The 17,532-nt window shown below is 34.7% G+C and overlaps 1 protein-coding gene across 5 annotated transcripts in view; it reads left to right on the forward strand.

Annotated features, from left to right (window-relative positions):
• FNBP1L (formin binding protein 1 like) overlaps positions 1–17,532 on the forward strand; it is a 120,855-nt gene that overhangs the window by 38,683 nt on the left and 64,640 nt on the right. For all 5 annotated transcript variants that reach the window (XM_077905486.1, XM_077905485.1, XM_077905487.1 and 2 more), the window contains exon 2: positions 16,099–16,214. In XM_077905486.1, the coding sequence (XP_077761612.1) occupies positions 16,099–16,214 (116 nt within the window). The remainder of the gene's footprint in view (positions 1–16,098; positions 16,215–17,532) is intronic.

Genomic DNA, 17,532 nt, shown 5'->3' on the forward strand with positions numbered 1-17,532 from the left:
GGAGGGCAGAGGGGGAAAGAATCTCAAGCAGATAATGCATGGAGTGGGATGTGGGCCTCAATCTCATGACCATTAACCAACTGAGCTGCTCAGATGCTTTAGTTTCACTGATTTTTTCCCCCAGTTTCTTTTCTTTTTTCTTTTTTTTTTTTTTTTAGATTTTTATTTATTTATTTATTCATAGAGACACAGAGAGAGAGAGAGAGAGAGGCAGAGAGAGAAGCAGGCTCCATTGCAGGGAGCCTGACGTGGGACTCGATCCGCGGTCCGCAGGATCACACCCCAGGCTGCAGGCAGCTCTAAACCGCTGCGCCACAGGGGCTGCCCCCAGTTTCTTTTCTTTAAGGAGTTACTAAATTGTGAATACTTCAAAATAGTGGTAATAAAACTAATGTTTCTATGGTAAATGAATAAAATGCCAAAATAAATAAATATTGGTATTAAAATTAGTATTTTAGTACTAAATTCTGAAAATATTTTTGTCATAGAAACTACATATTACATATATTCATTTATATGTTTGGTATATTTTGCAGTAAAACGGAAAATATATAACTGAAAAAAATATATTGCATAAGCTGTGCCTTAGATTTGAGTATTCAGAGAAAAAAATTTGTGTTTGGTTATTTTATTTTTCATTTCTTGTTTTTCTTTATTTTTTTTAAGTGTACTTATTTATTTATTTTGTAATCTCTACACCCATTGTGGGGCTTCAAACTCACCACCTTGAGATTAAGAATCACCCGTTCTTCTGGTTATTTGGTTATTTTAGAGGTATATAAGATAAGGGTTTTAAAATTTTGTTACTTTTCTGAAAGTATATTAACTTTTGTATGTGATCTGTTCTTTAGAAATTTGTAGCTTAAAAAAACCCTTGAGAAGTCAAGTGTGACTTCTCAAAGAAACCCATCATTTGCTTTTTTTGTGCACAATTTTCAGAAATTAATTAGATGTTTTTCTTTCTCATGGCCACTTTTATTTTTTTTTAATTCTGGTATAATTAACATGCAGTGATATATTATTTTCAGGTATACAATGTAGTCATTCAGCAATTGCATACATTACTCAGTGCTCATTGTGATAAGTATATTCTTCATTCCCTTCACCTATCTCACCCATTCCCCTACCTACCTCTGGTAACCATCAGTTCTCTATATTAAAGAGCCTGGTTTTTTGTTTGTGTCTCTTTTTGTTTGTTCATTTGTTTATTAAATTTCCATATATGAGTGAAATTTATAGTACTTGTCTTTCACTGACTTATTTCATTTAGCATTATACCCTCTAAGAGCATCCATGTTGTTGCAGATGGCAAGATTTCATTCTTTTTTTAAGGCTGAATAATAGTCCTCTGTGTGTGTACCACATCATCTTTATCCATTCATCTATCAGTGGATGGTTGGGCTGCTTCCATAATTTGGCTATTGTAAATACTGCAGAAAACATAAGGGTACGTATATCTTTTCAAATTAGTGTTTTTGTATTCTTTGAGTAAATACTCAAAGTGGAATTACTGGATCTTACAGTAATTCCATTTTTAATTTTTTGAGGGGCTTCCGTATGGTTTTCCAAAATAGCTATAGCAATTTCCATTCCCACCAGCAGTGCTTGAGGGTTCCTTTTTCTTTACGTCCTTGCTAACACTTTTTTTTCTTGTTTTGATTTTAGCCATTTTATTAGGTGTAAGCGGATACTTCATTGTGATATGTGTTTTGGTTTGTATTTCCCTGATGGTGAGTGCCTTTGAACATCTTTTCATATGCCTGTTGGCCATCTGTATGTTCTATTTTTAATTGGATTATTTGCTTTTTTGGTGTTGTCTAAGTTCTTTATATATTTTAGATCCTAACCCTTCGTCAGATATGTCATTTGCAAAAATCTTCTCCCATTCAGTAGGTTGCCTTTTAGTTTCATTGATTGTTTCCTTTACTGTGCAGAAGCTTTTTAATTTGATGTAGTCCCAATAGTATATTTTTGCTTTTGTTTTCCTTGCCTCAGGAGACATATTAGAAAGAAGTTGCTATGGCTAGTGTTACAGAAATTATTGCTTGTGCTCTCTTCAAGGATTTTTATGGTTTCAGGTCTCAAAGGTGTTTAATCCATTTTGAGTTCATATTAGTGTATGGTATAAGTAAGTGGTCCAGTTTCATTCTTTTGCATGTAGTTGACCAGTTTTTCCAACACCAAATGGTGTTGGAACTACAGGTATTGGCCTCTAGTTCTCTTTTTTTTGAAGAGACCTTTTTTTTCTTCTTGCTGTTCTTGCCTCCTTTGTCAAAAATTAATTGACCATTTAATTGTGGGTATGTTTCTGGGCTCTCTCTTCTGTTGATGTGTGGATCTGTTTTTGTGCCAGTTACCATACTTTTTGATTACTACATTTTTATAATATAACTTGAAATCTGAAATTGTGATACTTCCAGTTTTTTTGTTCTTTTTCAAAATTACTTTGGCTATTCAGGGTCTTTAGTGGTTCCATACAAATTTTAGAATTATTTGTTACAGTTCTGTGAAAAATGCTGTTGGTATTTTGATAGGGATTGCATTAAATTTGTAGATTGCTTTGGGTAGCATGGACATTTTAGCATTATTAAAGGTATTATTATAAAGTATGGGATGTTGAATGTCTTCCATTTATATCCTCTTAAGTTTCTTTCAACAGTGTTTTATAATTTCCAGAGTATAGGTCTTTCACCGCTTTGGTTAAGGTGATTTCTAGGTTATTTATTATTTTTGGTGCAACTGTAAATTTTTTTTTAAATTTCTGCTCCATTATTAATGTATAGAAATGTATAACGGATTTGTGTATATTGATTTTGTATCCTGTGACCTTAATGAATTCATTTTTCAGTTCTAGTACTTTCTTAGTGGAGTCTTTAGTGTTTTTTATGTATGGTATCTTGTCATCTGCAAGTGTTGACAGTCTTACTTCTTTAGCAATTTAGATGTCTCTTATTCCTTATTCTTACCTGATTGCTGTGGCTAGGACTTGTAATACTATGTTGAATAAAGTGATGAGAGTAGACATCTTTGTCTTGTTCCTGATCTTAGGGGAAAAGCTCTCAGTTTTTCACCATCAAGTATGATGTTAGCTGTGCGTTTTTCATATGTAGCCTTTATTATGTTGAGGTATGTTCTCTCTAAACCTACTTTGTTGAGGATTTTTATCATGAATGGGTATTGTACTTTGCCAAATGCTTTTTCTGCATCTACTGAGATTATATGGTTTTTGTCCTTTATTTTGATATGATGTATTGTGTTGATTGATTTGTGAACATTGAACTACCTTTGCAACCCAAGAACAAATTGTGATTGATTATGTGAATGGTTTCTTAAATTTATTGGATTTGATTTAGTAGTATTTTGTTGAGGATTTTTGTATCTTATGTTTATCAGAGATATTGGCATGTAGTTCTCTTTTTTTTTTATCTTAGGCTGATTTTGGTATCAGGATAATGCTGTCTTCATAGAATAAATTTGAGATTTCCTTTCTCTTCAGTTTTTTGTTATAGTTTGATAAGAATAGCTATTAACTCTTATTTAAATGTTTGTTAGAATTCACCTGTGAAGCCATCTGGTTCTGGACTTTTGTTTGGCGTTTTTGATTATTAATTAAATTCCATTGATGGTAATTGCTGTGTTCAAATTTTCTGTTTCTTCCTGATTAGTTTTGGGAGGTTATATGTTTCTAGAAATTTGTCCATTTTTTCCCTAGTCTAATTTGTTGACATAAATTTTTCAAAATATTCTCATCCTTTGTATTTGTGTTGTTATATCTTCTCTTTCATTTCTGATTTTGTATTGCGTGTAATTTGAGTTCTTTCTTTTTCTCTTTGAGTCTGGCTAAAGGTTTATCAATTCTGTTGATCTTTTCAAAAAACAGCTCCTGCTTTCATTGATCTGTTTGTTCTTTAAGTTACTATATCATTTATTTATTTTCTAATCTTTATTATTTCTTTCTTTGTACTAGTTTTAGGTTTCATTTATTCTTTGTCTAGCTCCTTTAGGTGTAAGGTTGTTTGAGATTTTTCTCACTGTTTGAAGTAGACCTGTATTGCTATAAACTTCACTCTTAGAACAGCTTTTGCTGCATCCCAAAGATTTTGGAATGTTTTGTTTTCATTGTCATTTGTCTCTGTATTTTTTTTATTTCCTCTTGGTATCTTGGTTGATCCATTCATTGTTTAGTAGCATGTTATTCAACCTCTCTGTATTTGTGTTCTTTGCAGATTTTTTCTTATGGTTGACAACTAGTTTCATCGCGTTGTGTTTGGAAAAGATGCATGGAATGACTTCAGTTTTTTGAATTCAGTATCATATCTTACCATATATCTTCATGGGGGATCATTTCTGTTGAATTCCAGATATAGGTATTTAACTGCGTATTCAACATATCTTGGATGTCTAAGGATATCACAGACTTAACTGTCTAAAACCAAAATTTTGTCTTCTCCTTGACCAGACTTGTTCACTTAATTGCCCCAGTTTAGTTCAAAGCAAATTTATCCTTCTAGATGATGGTGCTCAAAATCTCTTTCACAACCCACACAGAAAACATCAGAAACTTTTGTTGTCACGGCTTGAGAATATATATCCAAAATCTTACCACTTTTCACTATTTGCTCCTTCCACCCTGGTCCAAGCTAACCTGATCTCTAGTCTGGATTATTGCAGTAGCCTTCCCCAAAAGTCTCCCTTGCCTTGAATCACTTTTTTTTTTTTTCCCTAATCAGGTTTAATAATCTGAGGTCATGTTGGGCTATGCTCAAGAACCTCCAGTGTGTTTTCATCTCAATCATTGTAAAGCTGAGGTCCTTATGGTGGAAGATAAGGCTTGTGCAGCCTGCATTCTGACCCTTTACACTTCCCATTTTAACGTCTACTCTTTCTAGAATACATCAAGCATATGCAGGCTCAGAGTCTTAAACATTTTAACAACTAAACCTGAAATTGCACTGATTCTTCAGGTAGGTAGAAGCACTAAGGTTGTAGATAGTGTATCCAACGTAATAAGCGTGAGGGCAGAATAAAAGCACATAGGTGTTTGTGTTAAAAATAGAGTTGGAGAATGAGGAATTATCTTCTGATTGTGTCTCTTTTAGTGAGGGAGGAAGCAGGGTTTTGGCTGAGAGTGAGATGGATAGGATAGGAGGTGGTGCAAATTTAAACCGAAAGAATGTATAAAATGGTTGGCTATGATAGTGGGATGGTGAATGGGTTCAGGCTAAGTAGTATTAAACTGTTTTGGGTTAATAAGCACATGTTTCAAAATAATGACCAATGAGTTTGGTTGATTGGGTGGTTTCTCTGCCTGTCTGTCCATCTGTCCGTCCTTCCTTTCCTTCCTTGCTTCCCACCCCATTTTTTTCCTGCAGCACGAGAAAGGGTTGGTAAAGAGTTAAATATAATACCAGGGTTGAAATTTGACAAAGCAAGAGAGAGCAAAGACAGTTGAGGCTATTTGCATGAAATGATAACAGTGATGGCACCTGGTGGCTCAGTTGGTTGAGTGGCTGACTCTTGATTTCGGCTCACATTAGGATCTTGGGTCGGGTCCTGGGATTAAGTCCTGCATCAGGCTCCTTGATCAGTGGGGAGTTGGCTTTTGTCCATGCAGAGGATTTTCTCTGTCTCCCTCCCTCTCCCCTTCCCCCTACTTGCTCTCTCTCTCACTCAAATCTTTAAAAAAAAAAAAAAAAAAAAAAAAACAAGGGGCGCTTGGGTGGCTCAGTGGTTGAGCATCTGCCTTTGGTTATGGTCATGATCCCAGGGTCCTGGGATTGAGTCCCATGTCGGGCTCCCTATAGGGAGCCTGTTTCTCCCTTTGCCTATTTCTCTGCCTCTCTGTGTCTCTCATGAATAAATAAAATCTTAAAAAAAAAAAAAAAAAACCCACAAGGAAACAAATCCAAGTAATTCAGTTATTTATCTTAAAATTAATATATTCTTGTTTACTTTTGGGGTAGATATTGTTGACTCTGAATTACAAATTGGCTTTTTAGCTCCATGAGACTTTAAAAAAGTTTCCAGTTTCATATGAATCCAAGAATGAGAAAAGTCAGTTGTGTTAGATGTTAAAAATGTTTTTGGTAGTACTTTGGTATTCAGAAGTGCTGGAGAAACTTTGGCAGAAATCAGAGCCATAGAGTAAGCCCAAACTAGGACAGCAAAGTCATTATTCTGCTTTTTAGTGAAGGAAGTTTTTCAAAAAATAGTTGTGACCCTTGGTGCTTTACCAGAAGTACTTTATTGGAACTTCATTTGGATGCAAGGCTGTGTCAAAGTAATTAGAAAAACAAGGATTGAATATAAAATAGTGACTTCTGAAAAGAATTAACATTTTGTGATCCATAAAATACTTATTTTTAATTAAATTGAATTAAAGATAATTTTATAGATAAAAGTAATGTGACTGAGTAAATTTAGTATTTATTACCACACATCACTATACAGTAGAACCTTGGAGCAACACATGATTTATGCTGAATAGTGTGGACAGTTAGTTGTTGATGCCAACTTTAATTTCGAGTGTTTTCCTTGTGTCCCCAAATGAATAAGGTAAAGTAACTTTAAATATTTTACAAAATTAAAAAGAAAAACAGTACCTGAAGGAGATAGAAAGTAATAGCTTTCTTGAATTTAAATATGAGATCACATTTAATTAGGGCATACCACCGAGGGGAGAGAGCATATTTCACAGAAGCAGTGATCTAGAGTAAATCCATAGAAATAAGAGCAATGCTAAAGGTAGAGAGAATGGGAGAGTAAGGCTAATTGCCTTTTTTGATAACTTAATATTATTTATTTGTAATCCATAGGTGGTTTCAGATGCTGCTTAATTTTACTTCTTTAGTTTATTATCTTGAGCATTTTCTGACATTTTCCACTATATAGTCCAAGGTATTTGCTGACAGTTCCTGGGGAGAAATGTGATCTCAGGCTTTGAAACTAAACATAAGGCTTATGATTGGTTCTCATTTTTTGATAGAAGAGTTCCCTTCATTTTGTGTTAATAAAAAGCATTCCTTGATGTCCAGCCATGTTCTCTCATGCTTTTGGAGTTGTTCTGACCACTAATGGTATGACTGACTACTCAAAAAGACTCAACAACTTACCAGGGATCTTATAAAGAGAGTTTAGACATTCAGTGTGTGTGTTAGGCAGTTTTTAACTTGAGATTTTTTAATTTGTTCCTTTCATGGTGCTCAAAGCTCCCCAGTGACCCAGAATTTTTATCAGACCATCTGTTTCTCTCCTGGTGAAAGAAATGCATCATTTTTACTAACAGTATTCACAACAGTTACTCATTTGTTTATTAAGAATATAAAACTGAATGTGAATTTAGAAGATAATCTTTCTAACCCCATCCCATTTTGGTTGCTAGCCAGCTATGAGCAAATCACTTCAGCATTCTGGGCCTTAGCTTCCATATTTATAAAATCAAGGGTCTGGGACCATTATTTACTAATAAACAGTAATTACTAGCCTTATTTAACCAAACAATGGTGTGTTATAGTAGAAGTTTGGAGTCAGAGTGGTTCAATTCCTTAATTTCAGGAACTTGGTTTCCTTGGTTATAAAATGCCTTGTCCACAAGAGGGTTTTGTAGGGAACATTGGGTAATGTATGTGAAAATACTTTGTAAATTCAAAAGTACTAAGCAAATAGAATGGTTATTCAGTCAGCATACTAGTAAGTGCTAGTGTATGTTCTAGGCTATGTGATAAGGTTAATTTTGTTATTAATCCTTGGTTTTAACATTTCTTAAGTCCTTGAATCACCCCAAAATACTAATATCATTGTTAACAAAGGAAGTGATCAAATGATTGTTTGGAAACTGGTATATATATAAAAATGCAAAATAAACTTGTACTTTGTTATCTGATATCTCTCGGATTTAGGGTACTGAGACAACTTTATGGTGAAGTTCTTTTACAGTTTTGTAATTGTTGCTTTTGTTGAGTTCTGCTTAGAGAAAAAGTAAAATGTCTGGTAAAATAACAATTTAAAGTGGACATTTTTTGTTCATTGAAATTTTAACATTTCAGCCATGAATCTTGTATGGATCTCTTGCTATTTACTTTGCCTTTTTATTATTTGTATGAATATTAATAAATTACTTTCTCTGCTCACTTTCAGAATTTAAATCATTCATTTTTGAATGTTTGGAGTTTATGGTGTTTATACTATCTCTTAAATGTATTGTAATTAATATGTCTAGTTGAAAACCCAGATACCTTGTTCAATGGATTAAATAAAATTTATCTTAAGAACACTTAATAAGTGTTTCTTTTGCATTTTAAATGTCATAACATTAAATATATATGTGACATAAATTTTTATTTACAGTTTGTGGATTGAGGCAAAAAAATAATTTATAATACATGTATATAATGTAGTATTTAAAATTTTCTGTTTTAAAACTACTGGCTTTCAGAGGTACTTTTTTTCTTTTTTCTTTTTTCCTTTATTTTTTTAAAAGATTTATTTATTTATTTATTCAGAGAGGGAGAGAGAGAGAGAGAGAGAGAGAGAGAGAGACAGGCAGAGGAAGAAGCAGGCTCCATGCAGGAAGCCTGACGTGGGACTCAGTCCCGGGTCTCCAGGATCACACCCCGGGCTGCAGGCGGCGCTAAACTGCTGCGCCACCGGGGTTGCCCACTTTTTTCCAATTCAGATTTTTTCCCCCTAGAGTGGCTAAAAAAGAGAACTTTGTTTCACTTTCAATTGTGTATCTCATGCTTTATCTTGCCTTTTAATACTGATTGGTATGTTTTTTTAGTTGGCCTTTATTTGGGATCTGTTTATTTAATGGGTATATGAAGATCTTAGTTAAATATAATTAACACAGTTATTTGGCTTGTCTAATTTTCTGCTTGTACAGTTATCCAGTAATATTTTTGAATATTTAAAAAATCAGAAATTAAAAACTTTATCAAAAGAGATTTTTTAGGTTAGTAACTTTACCTTCAGTAGCTGAAAAATAAAATTTTACTATACTTTCTTTTAATATTCTGATTGAGCAAAATAACATTTGTTATGGTGACAAACTCTAAAAATACCTTTTGGTGAGTTAATATATATATAGTCCAAGGTTCTGTTCAGTGGAATTTTAACATAAATGATTTTGAGTATTGGAGGAAAAAGGAATGACATTAAAAATTTGACATAGGTCTTAGATATGAAGTTCTCTAGATGATTTGATTTTTCTTTAGGAATCCTGAAAGACCTTGAAATAGACCTGGGGGATATGTAAATTTGGACTAGTATTTTTTTTTAAATATTTTATTTGTTTATATGAGAGGGGGGTAGGGTCAGAGGGAGAAGCAGACTTCCACTGAGAGGGAAGCCCCCACCTCAATCCTCAGGACTCTTTAGGACTCTATCCGGGGACTCTGGGATTATTACCTGAGCTGAAGGCAGGTGCTTAACTTGACTGAGCCACCCCTGTGCCCTGGACCAATATTCTTGATTTAACTTGGAAAGTGATGAACTAAAATAGAAAACTAGAATTCTGTGTGGATACAAGAGAAGGTAAAGATAACATAAGACCATATAGTAGATTAGGGAGGACTTGATATAGATCAGATGATAATGCATAATTTAAAGCAAGGGTCTTCAAAGTAGAGCACACAAGATGATCCACTGAAATAAAGAGAAAAGAACTTAGTACTTCTATTTATGTATGTTCTCTAAAAAAGAACAACTGTGATACTGTACTAGTGTTTTAAACATGAATTGACATTGGAGTCTCGCTTTTGACTTAAAAGTTTCCAATAAAGACATTGTGGGTTAAATATGTGAGCATAGGAAAACAATAAGAAATGGCAAGGCTGATGCTTATCTTCTTAATACATTTGAGAAAAAATATAAACAGTAGTTATTAACAATGTTTATTAAAGAAAAAAGATACAATAGCTGTATCCTGATCATATGGACTAGAAGTGGTTTCCCATAAGGAGATTATTTGAAATATGGCTACTGATCTGTTACGATTATTAATGAAGCTTGTCCTGAATGTATTTTGTGTCTTACGATAATCAGATAACAGTATGAAGCCATCAGAATAAGCAAGAGTTTGAAAAATAAGAATGCAGGGGATCCCTGGATGGCTCAGCGGTTTAGCGCCTGCCTTTGGCACAGGGCACAATCCTGGAGTCCCGGGATTGGGTTCCACGTCCCCACGTCGGGCTTCCTGCAGGGAGCCTGCCTCTCCCTCTGCCTGTGTCTCTGCCTCTCTCTCTCTCTCTCTCTCTCTCTATGTCTATCATAAATAAATAAAATCTTTAAAAAAAAAAAAAAAAGAAAAATAAGAATGCAGATTGTGACCTCTGCAGTTTTTTTTTTTAGTGATATTTAAAGTCACATGGTCAAGAGTCTACTAAATTTCACTGAATTTGTTGATAAATGTTTGGAAGCCTCTTTCCTTTTATTGTGGTAAAATATAGGTAACATTTACCATTTTAAGTGTACAATTTACTGACATTAAGTATATTCACAGTATTGTACAGTCATCACTACCATCCATTTCCTGAACTTTCTCATCTTCCCAAGCAAAACTCTACCCATTAAACAATAACTCCCCATTCTCCCTCAGCCCCTGGTAACCACATTTCTGTGTCTATGTATTTGACTACTCTAAGTACTCCGTAGAAATGGAATCATAGTATTTGTTCTGACTGGGTTAATTCACATAGCATGTCTTCAAGGCTCATCCATGTTGTAGTATGTGTCAGAATATCCTTTTGAAGGCTGAGTAGCATTCTGTTGTATGTATACACCACAATTTGTTTATTCACTATCTGTTAATGTGTGGGTTGTTTTCACCTTTTGGTTATTGTGAATAATGCTCCTATGAACATGAGTATACTGGAATCCTCTTTAGATTTTAGACTTAATGGTAAAAGCATGCTACTAGGAATATACTTACTCTTCCTTTTGTGGTAAAAACACATGTTATATATAAAACAACATGGTGACAAACTAATCTCAACAAATACTGTTAGAAAGCTCATAGGAGACACCCCTAAAGAAATATTTTAGAAAAAATTATATGATGAAAGCATGGTTGTATAATTAAGATATAGATGTTTCTAATATTTCAGTATATGTTTGTAAGATTGTTTCAATAATAAAGTTTATTTAGAACTACTTTTTTTGGAAAGTAGTTAAAGGAAAGATGTGTTGAAGATTTATTCTTTTTTTTTTTTTTAAGATTTTATTTATTTGTGAGAGAGCATAAGCAGGAAGGAGGGGAAGAGGGAGAAGCAGGCTCCCACTGAGCAGGGCACCCCATGTGTGGCTTGGGGATCATGACATAAGCTGAAGGCAGATGCTTAACCGACTAACCTCCTCAGGCACCCCTGATGATTTATTCATAATAGTAAATGATCTAAACAGAGTTTTATGAAAAACAGATTATAACCAGTGATATAACAGTGCATTGACTGGGATTTTAGAAAGGTAATTGGGATATGGTTGTAATTTATTCACTTCATCATTTATTGGTAAGCAAAAACATAAGTGAAGCCAGAAGGTCACAGGATATTACAGCATATTTTTATTATGGTAATTTATAAAAATGGTCATTATTTATAAAAACAATGCTTTACAATGCAGCAGATAGACTTTTGACAATATTTCCAAATGAAATGGGGAGGGACCACTGAAAATTTTTGTTTCATACAGGTTTGTTTAAATGTGTTGAATATATATATATATATATATATATATATATATATATATATATATTCATGAGAGAGGCAGAGACACAGACAGAGGCAGAAGCAGGTTCCATGCAGGAAGCCTGATGTGGGACTCGATCCTGGGCCTCCAGGATCACACCCTGGGACAAAGGCTGAAGGCGGTGCTAAACCACTGAGCCACCCGGGCTGCCCACAATTTCTTTAATAAGTAGCTGTTAGTAATATGCTTTCCTGTCAAATATTTTTGAGAAAATTTAATCTGTCCCATCAAACTACAGAACATTTTAATAGTGAATAGCTACTTTTCCAAAGAAATTTGAGCTGTGGAGAAAGCATTTTGATGATGGATGTTTGGAAATGCTTCCATCATTATATAATTTTGTTGCTGAGAATAATGTATGGACCAGCAAATATTATATCTTTAGTACTGACAGGTGTGAGTGTGTGTGTAGAGAAAACGAGAGACTGATTGGTTTATAAAGACTTTAGTCACATGATTTTAAAGGTTTGGTAAGTTCAAACTGCAAGATGGGCCAAAGAAGAGTTTTGGTTGCCATTTTAGCCCAAAGGCAGTCAGCTGGCAGCATCCCTTCTCGTAGGGGAAGGTTAGTCTTTGTTCTGTTAAGGCCTTCAACTGATTGGATGAGGCTTGTTCACTTTAGGATAATAAAACAGATTATCCTCTGTTTTATTATAAGTTCACCAATTTAAATATTAATCTTATCTAAAAAATGCCTTCACAGAAACACCCAGGATAATATCTGACCAAAATTATAGGCAATGTGGCCTAGCCAAATTGACAGACAAAAATCACATCAGTTTCAGTGGAGTTTGAACCTATGTGTTGAAAATATGACGATGCAGTGCTTTCTGATTAGTTTGTAAAAATAACAGCCTAACATCAAGGATCTTTATTACCCTAATTTTAACACAAACTGTTACATATTGGTGAATAAGATTGAAAAAGGATTTGGGGGATCCCTGGGTGGCGCAGCAGTTTAGCGCCTGCCTTTGGCCCAGGGCGCGATCCTGGAGACCTGGGATCGAATCCCACGTCGGGCTCCCGGTGCATGGAGCCTGCTTCTCCCTCTGCCTGTGTCTCTGCCTCTCTCTCTCTCTCTCTCTCTCTCTCTCTCTGTGTGTGACTATCATAAATAAATAAATAAAAATTAAAAAAAAAAACTGAAAAGGGATTTGGAAAGTACAGTCCATAGTGAATTTTTTCCACTTAGATCTTTAGAGTTTTGTGAGTCTTTTTGTTTCCCTAACTATGACAACCACTAAAAACTAATTGTCGCAGTTTGGAACCAAGGCTTGAGATTTCTTTGCCATTAAATTTTTTTTTTTTTTTTAAGATTCTATTTATTTGAGAGCGAGAACTTCAATGCCTAAGTGAGAGAAGGGGCAAAGAGGGAGGGAGAGGGAAGCAGACTCTGCACTGAGCCTTGGAGCCCCATTCAGGGCTCATCTCACAACCTGAGACCATGACCTGAGCTTTAATCAAGAGTCCAACTGAGCCACCCGGGCGCCCTACCATTAAGTATTACACCAAGATTTTAGAAATAATGAAGCATATTTAATTCATTGCTCTCACTAAAATTGTTAATATTTTAAAAAGTCATGGCCCAAAGGCTTTTGTTAAGTATGTTAAGTATGTTAAAAAAAAACGATTTAAAACAAACATTTCAGTTTTACTTCCTTTTTAAGATTTCTTTTTTCTGAATTTCATAATTACATAATTTAATGGTATAGTTTATATAATTTATGATTAAACACATATATGGTTATTTAAATTTTTTATGGATAGTTTATAATTTTAAAAAATCAAAGATTTTATCTAGAAGATAAAGAAGTGTTAATGTAAAATTTGATGAAGAAGATGGTGAGAAGAAACCTTTGAAACATTTTGGAAAAATGAAGGATGAGTGTTAGAACTTCAGACTGTTGGTTTTTAGGGGAATGTTTTTTGTTGAGAGTTTTTCAGTTTGAAAGGAAATTTAATTTATAACAGGAAATACTAATAATATTCTAATTAAGCTTACTGGGCAGTGCATTCTCTTGCTCTGTTCAAGTCTACTTTGGAGTTGCATGAAAAATAGAATTAGAGTAGTAATACCAAATTGTGACAGCCAGATGAATTCTATCTCTGCTGTTTAGATAGAATTTACCTTCATGAGTAGAATTTTAAGATGATTTAAAGTAGGGAAAGGGATAAAAGGTAAAGACTTGAAGATGATTTATTTGTAAATAACGAATCCTATTAATCCATGTGATTTAGAAAAAGAAGAACAATTAGAGATAAAGAAGAGGGATGATTTTTGAACTCTTTGTCAACATTATAGACTTTTGATATGGGAGAAGGAGAAAGCACCAAGTTATTAGTTTGGAGATTATTCTTGAAGAATAGAAAATGGTGGTTTCTTAGGCAACAGAAAGGAATATCTTTTGAGGATTGAGAGAGTTCTGCAGGACCAGTGATACTTTGTGACTTTGTGATGTGTCAGTATCATGTCTACTGCATTGTACAGCACTTAATAATATCCTGATAACCCTATTGAGGTGTGGTGGGACTCCCATTTTAAGATGGAAAAAATTCAGAAGGCCTTGGTAATTTGCCCAATGTCAAACATCTGGTAAATGCAGAGCCCAGAATTTGAACTGATGTATATTTGATTTTATTTATATATAGCTTCATTGGCTGCCTGCAATGATGCAAGGCATGATGCTTAATGCCTTGGGAGTTCAGAGTTGGATAAAACATGGTTCCTGCCCTCCACAGAGTATGGCAAGTGAATAAGATACTAATTTCTAAATTTCTATGCAACAAAGGACACAGTTAACAAAACTAAAATGCAACCTATGGAATCAGAGAAGATATTTGCAAATGACATATCCCATAAAGGGTTAGTATCTAAAATACATAAAGAACTTACAAAACTCAGCGCCCCTTAAATGAATAATCCAGTTAAAAAATGGGCAGAGGATGTGAATAGACATTTTTCCTAAGAAGAACTACAGATGGCTAACAGACACATGGAAAGATGCTCAAAATCACTGATTATCAGGGAAATACAAGTTAAAACTATGGTTATCACTCACACCTGTCAGAATGACTAAAATTAACAACATAAGAAACAACAGGTGTTGGTGAAGATGTGGAAAAAAGGGAACCTGGAACCCTCTTGCACTGCTGGTGGGAATGCAAACCGGTCTAGCCACTGTGGAAAACAGTATGGAGGTTCCTCAAAAAGTTAAAAATAGAACTACATTATCCAGCAATCACACTACTAGATATTTACCCAAAGAATACAAATATACTAATTCAAAAGGATCTACGCAACCCAATGTTTATAGCAGCAGTATCTACAATAGCCAAATTACAGAAACAGCCCAAGTGTCTGTTGATTGATAAACTGATAAAGAAGATGTGGTGTGGGGGATCCCTGGGTGGCTCAGCGGTTTAGCGCCTGCCTTCAGCCAGGGGGTGATCCTGGAGTCCTGGGATTGAGTCCCATGTCAGGCTTCCTGCGTGGAGGCTGCTGCTTCCTTTGCCTGTGTCTCTGCCTCTCTCTCTCTCTCTCTCTCTCTCATGAATAAATAAATAAAATCTTTAAAAAAAAAAAAAGATGTGGTGAATATATATTAAAAAGCCATAAAAAAGAATGAAATCTTAACCACTTACAACAACATGGATGGAGCTAAAGAGCATTTTTTTTTTTAAGTGAAATGTCAGAGAAAGACTGACATAAGAAACAAAACAAAGGGGAAAAAAAGAAACCTACAAAAAAGACTTTTAACCATAGAGAACAAAACTGGTGGTTACCAGAAGGGAGGTGAGTTGAGGGGGTGTGGGATGAGTTAAGGAGTGCACTTGTAATGAGCACCAAGTGATGTTTGGAAGTGTTGAATCACTGTACTGGATACCTGAAACTAATAATTACACTGTATGTTAACTAATTGGAATTTAAATAAAAACTTAAAGAAAAGATAGTAACTTTGGGGAGTTTTGGAGACCCAGAGAAAGACCAACATATCCCAGTCTGAGAATTGAAGGCCATTTTCTGGAAGCCATAGTACCTGAACTAAGTCTTCAAGGAGTAAATTGTTAAAAGGTGAAGAGGGGACTGTGTTGGGTCCAGGGAAACCACATATGTAAAGACATTTAGATATAAAGTAGAGTGAATTATGCTAAGAAATTAGCATTATAAGAAATTTAGCATTTATAACCTATTTCTCTGTAGGTCTTAAAGGATGAAGTGGGTAGAGACTAGCAGAAAAGTCTAGATATTTTCCTTTTATACTTCATTACCTCTCTGAATAAATAATCAGAAGCTGTATAAAATGCTTGTGGATAAAATTTTAGACTTATCAATGTGTTTTTACCCTCCTTTTCTAGGATCAGTTCGACAGCTTAGACAAGCATACACAATGGGGAATTGACTTCTTGGAAAGATACGCAAAATTTGTTAAAGAGAGGATAGAAATTGAACAGAACTATGCGAAACAATTGAGGTAAGTTAAAGTTTTTTTAGTTCTCAGAAATGAAATTACATCTTTTTATATATACGTATATATATTTATTTATCTTATTGGTGTTCAATTGAAATTACATCTTTAAGTAGTTGAGTATTAGATAAATGTAAATTCTGTCGGTTTTTTTTTGTGTGTGTGTGTCAGAATTAGATTGAATTAGGTAACTGATTTTTTTTTAATGATCAATTTAATTAAATCATTGCTAGTACCACAAGGAATATTGGCTAGCTAGATCATGAACAGACATCATTCCAGAAATATCTTAAAATCCTAAAATCAGGAAGCAAAATGCTAGGAAAAAGAAATAGCTGAGTAAAACAGCTGAGTAAAACAGTTTTCCCAAACTGTAACGTTTTGCTTTAGTGTTGAAGGTTTAAGTTTCTTGGATCCTCAGTTTCTATTAACTTAGAAATTGAGTGTGTTGATCTGTGTTTCTGTCAAAAATCCGATATATATATATTACTGATGAAAGTAATGTTTGGATTATGTGTTAGAAGATAATAGTTTTAGGGATGCCAGGGTGGCTCTGGTTGAGCATCTGCCTTCGGCTCAGGGCAGAGTCCCAGGATCGAGTCCCACATCAGGCTCCTTGCTGGGAGCCTGCTTCTTCCTCGCCTATGTCTCTGCCTCTCTCTGTGTGTCTTTCATGAATAAATAAAATCTTAAAAGAAAAAAGATAACAGTTTTAAAGGAAAAATTTTAGCCTTAAAACAAATGGAATTTATCTTAAGATTTTGTTCAAGTGGAAAATCATTGTTAGACTATTATTTGACAGTTTTTGCTAGAGCTTAATGGTAAAAATAAGTACATACATACACACATACATACATAAATAAATAAAAATGGTGCTTAAGGGGAGACTGAGTGGCTCAGTCAGTTAAGCATCTGACTCTTTATTTCGACTAAGGTCATGATCTCAGGGTCCTGAGATTGAGCCCCTACATCAGGCTCTGTGCTGGGCATGGAGCCTGCCTAAGATTCTCTGTGCCCCTCCCCCTTGTTCCCTCTCTCTTAAAAAAAAGGGGGGGGGGGTGTTTGAAGCCTTAAGGACTAGACCCCGATATAAGGTTCTTAGGGTTAGGGTTTATTGCAGGTGACAGAAAAATCTAACCTAACACAGGCACACATGACTAAAATTGCGCGTAAATTTTGATTCAGAGGTCATATGTGTCCAGGCACCATTTCTTGGCTCTGCTTTCCCTTGTTATCTTTATCCTCAGGTCCCATTCAGTACTGGATTTTCTACCCCCTTAGCTCTAGGTTTCATATCTTCATATCTCCACATTCCAGGGGAGAA

The sequence above is a fragment of the Canis aureus genome, chromosome 8, assembly GCF_053574225.1.
Source record: "Canis aureus isolate CA01 chromosome 8, VMU_Caureus_v.1.0, whole genome shotgun sequence".
NCBI lineage: Eukaryota > Metazoa > Chordata > Mammalia > Carnivora > Canidae > Canis > Canis aureus.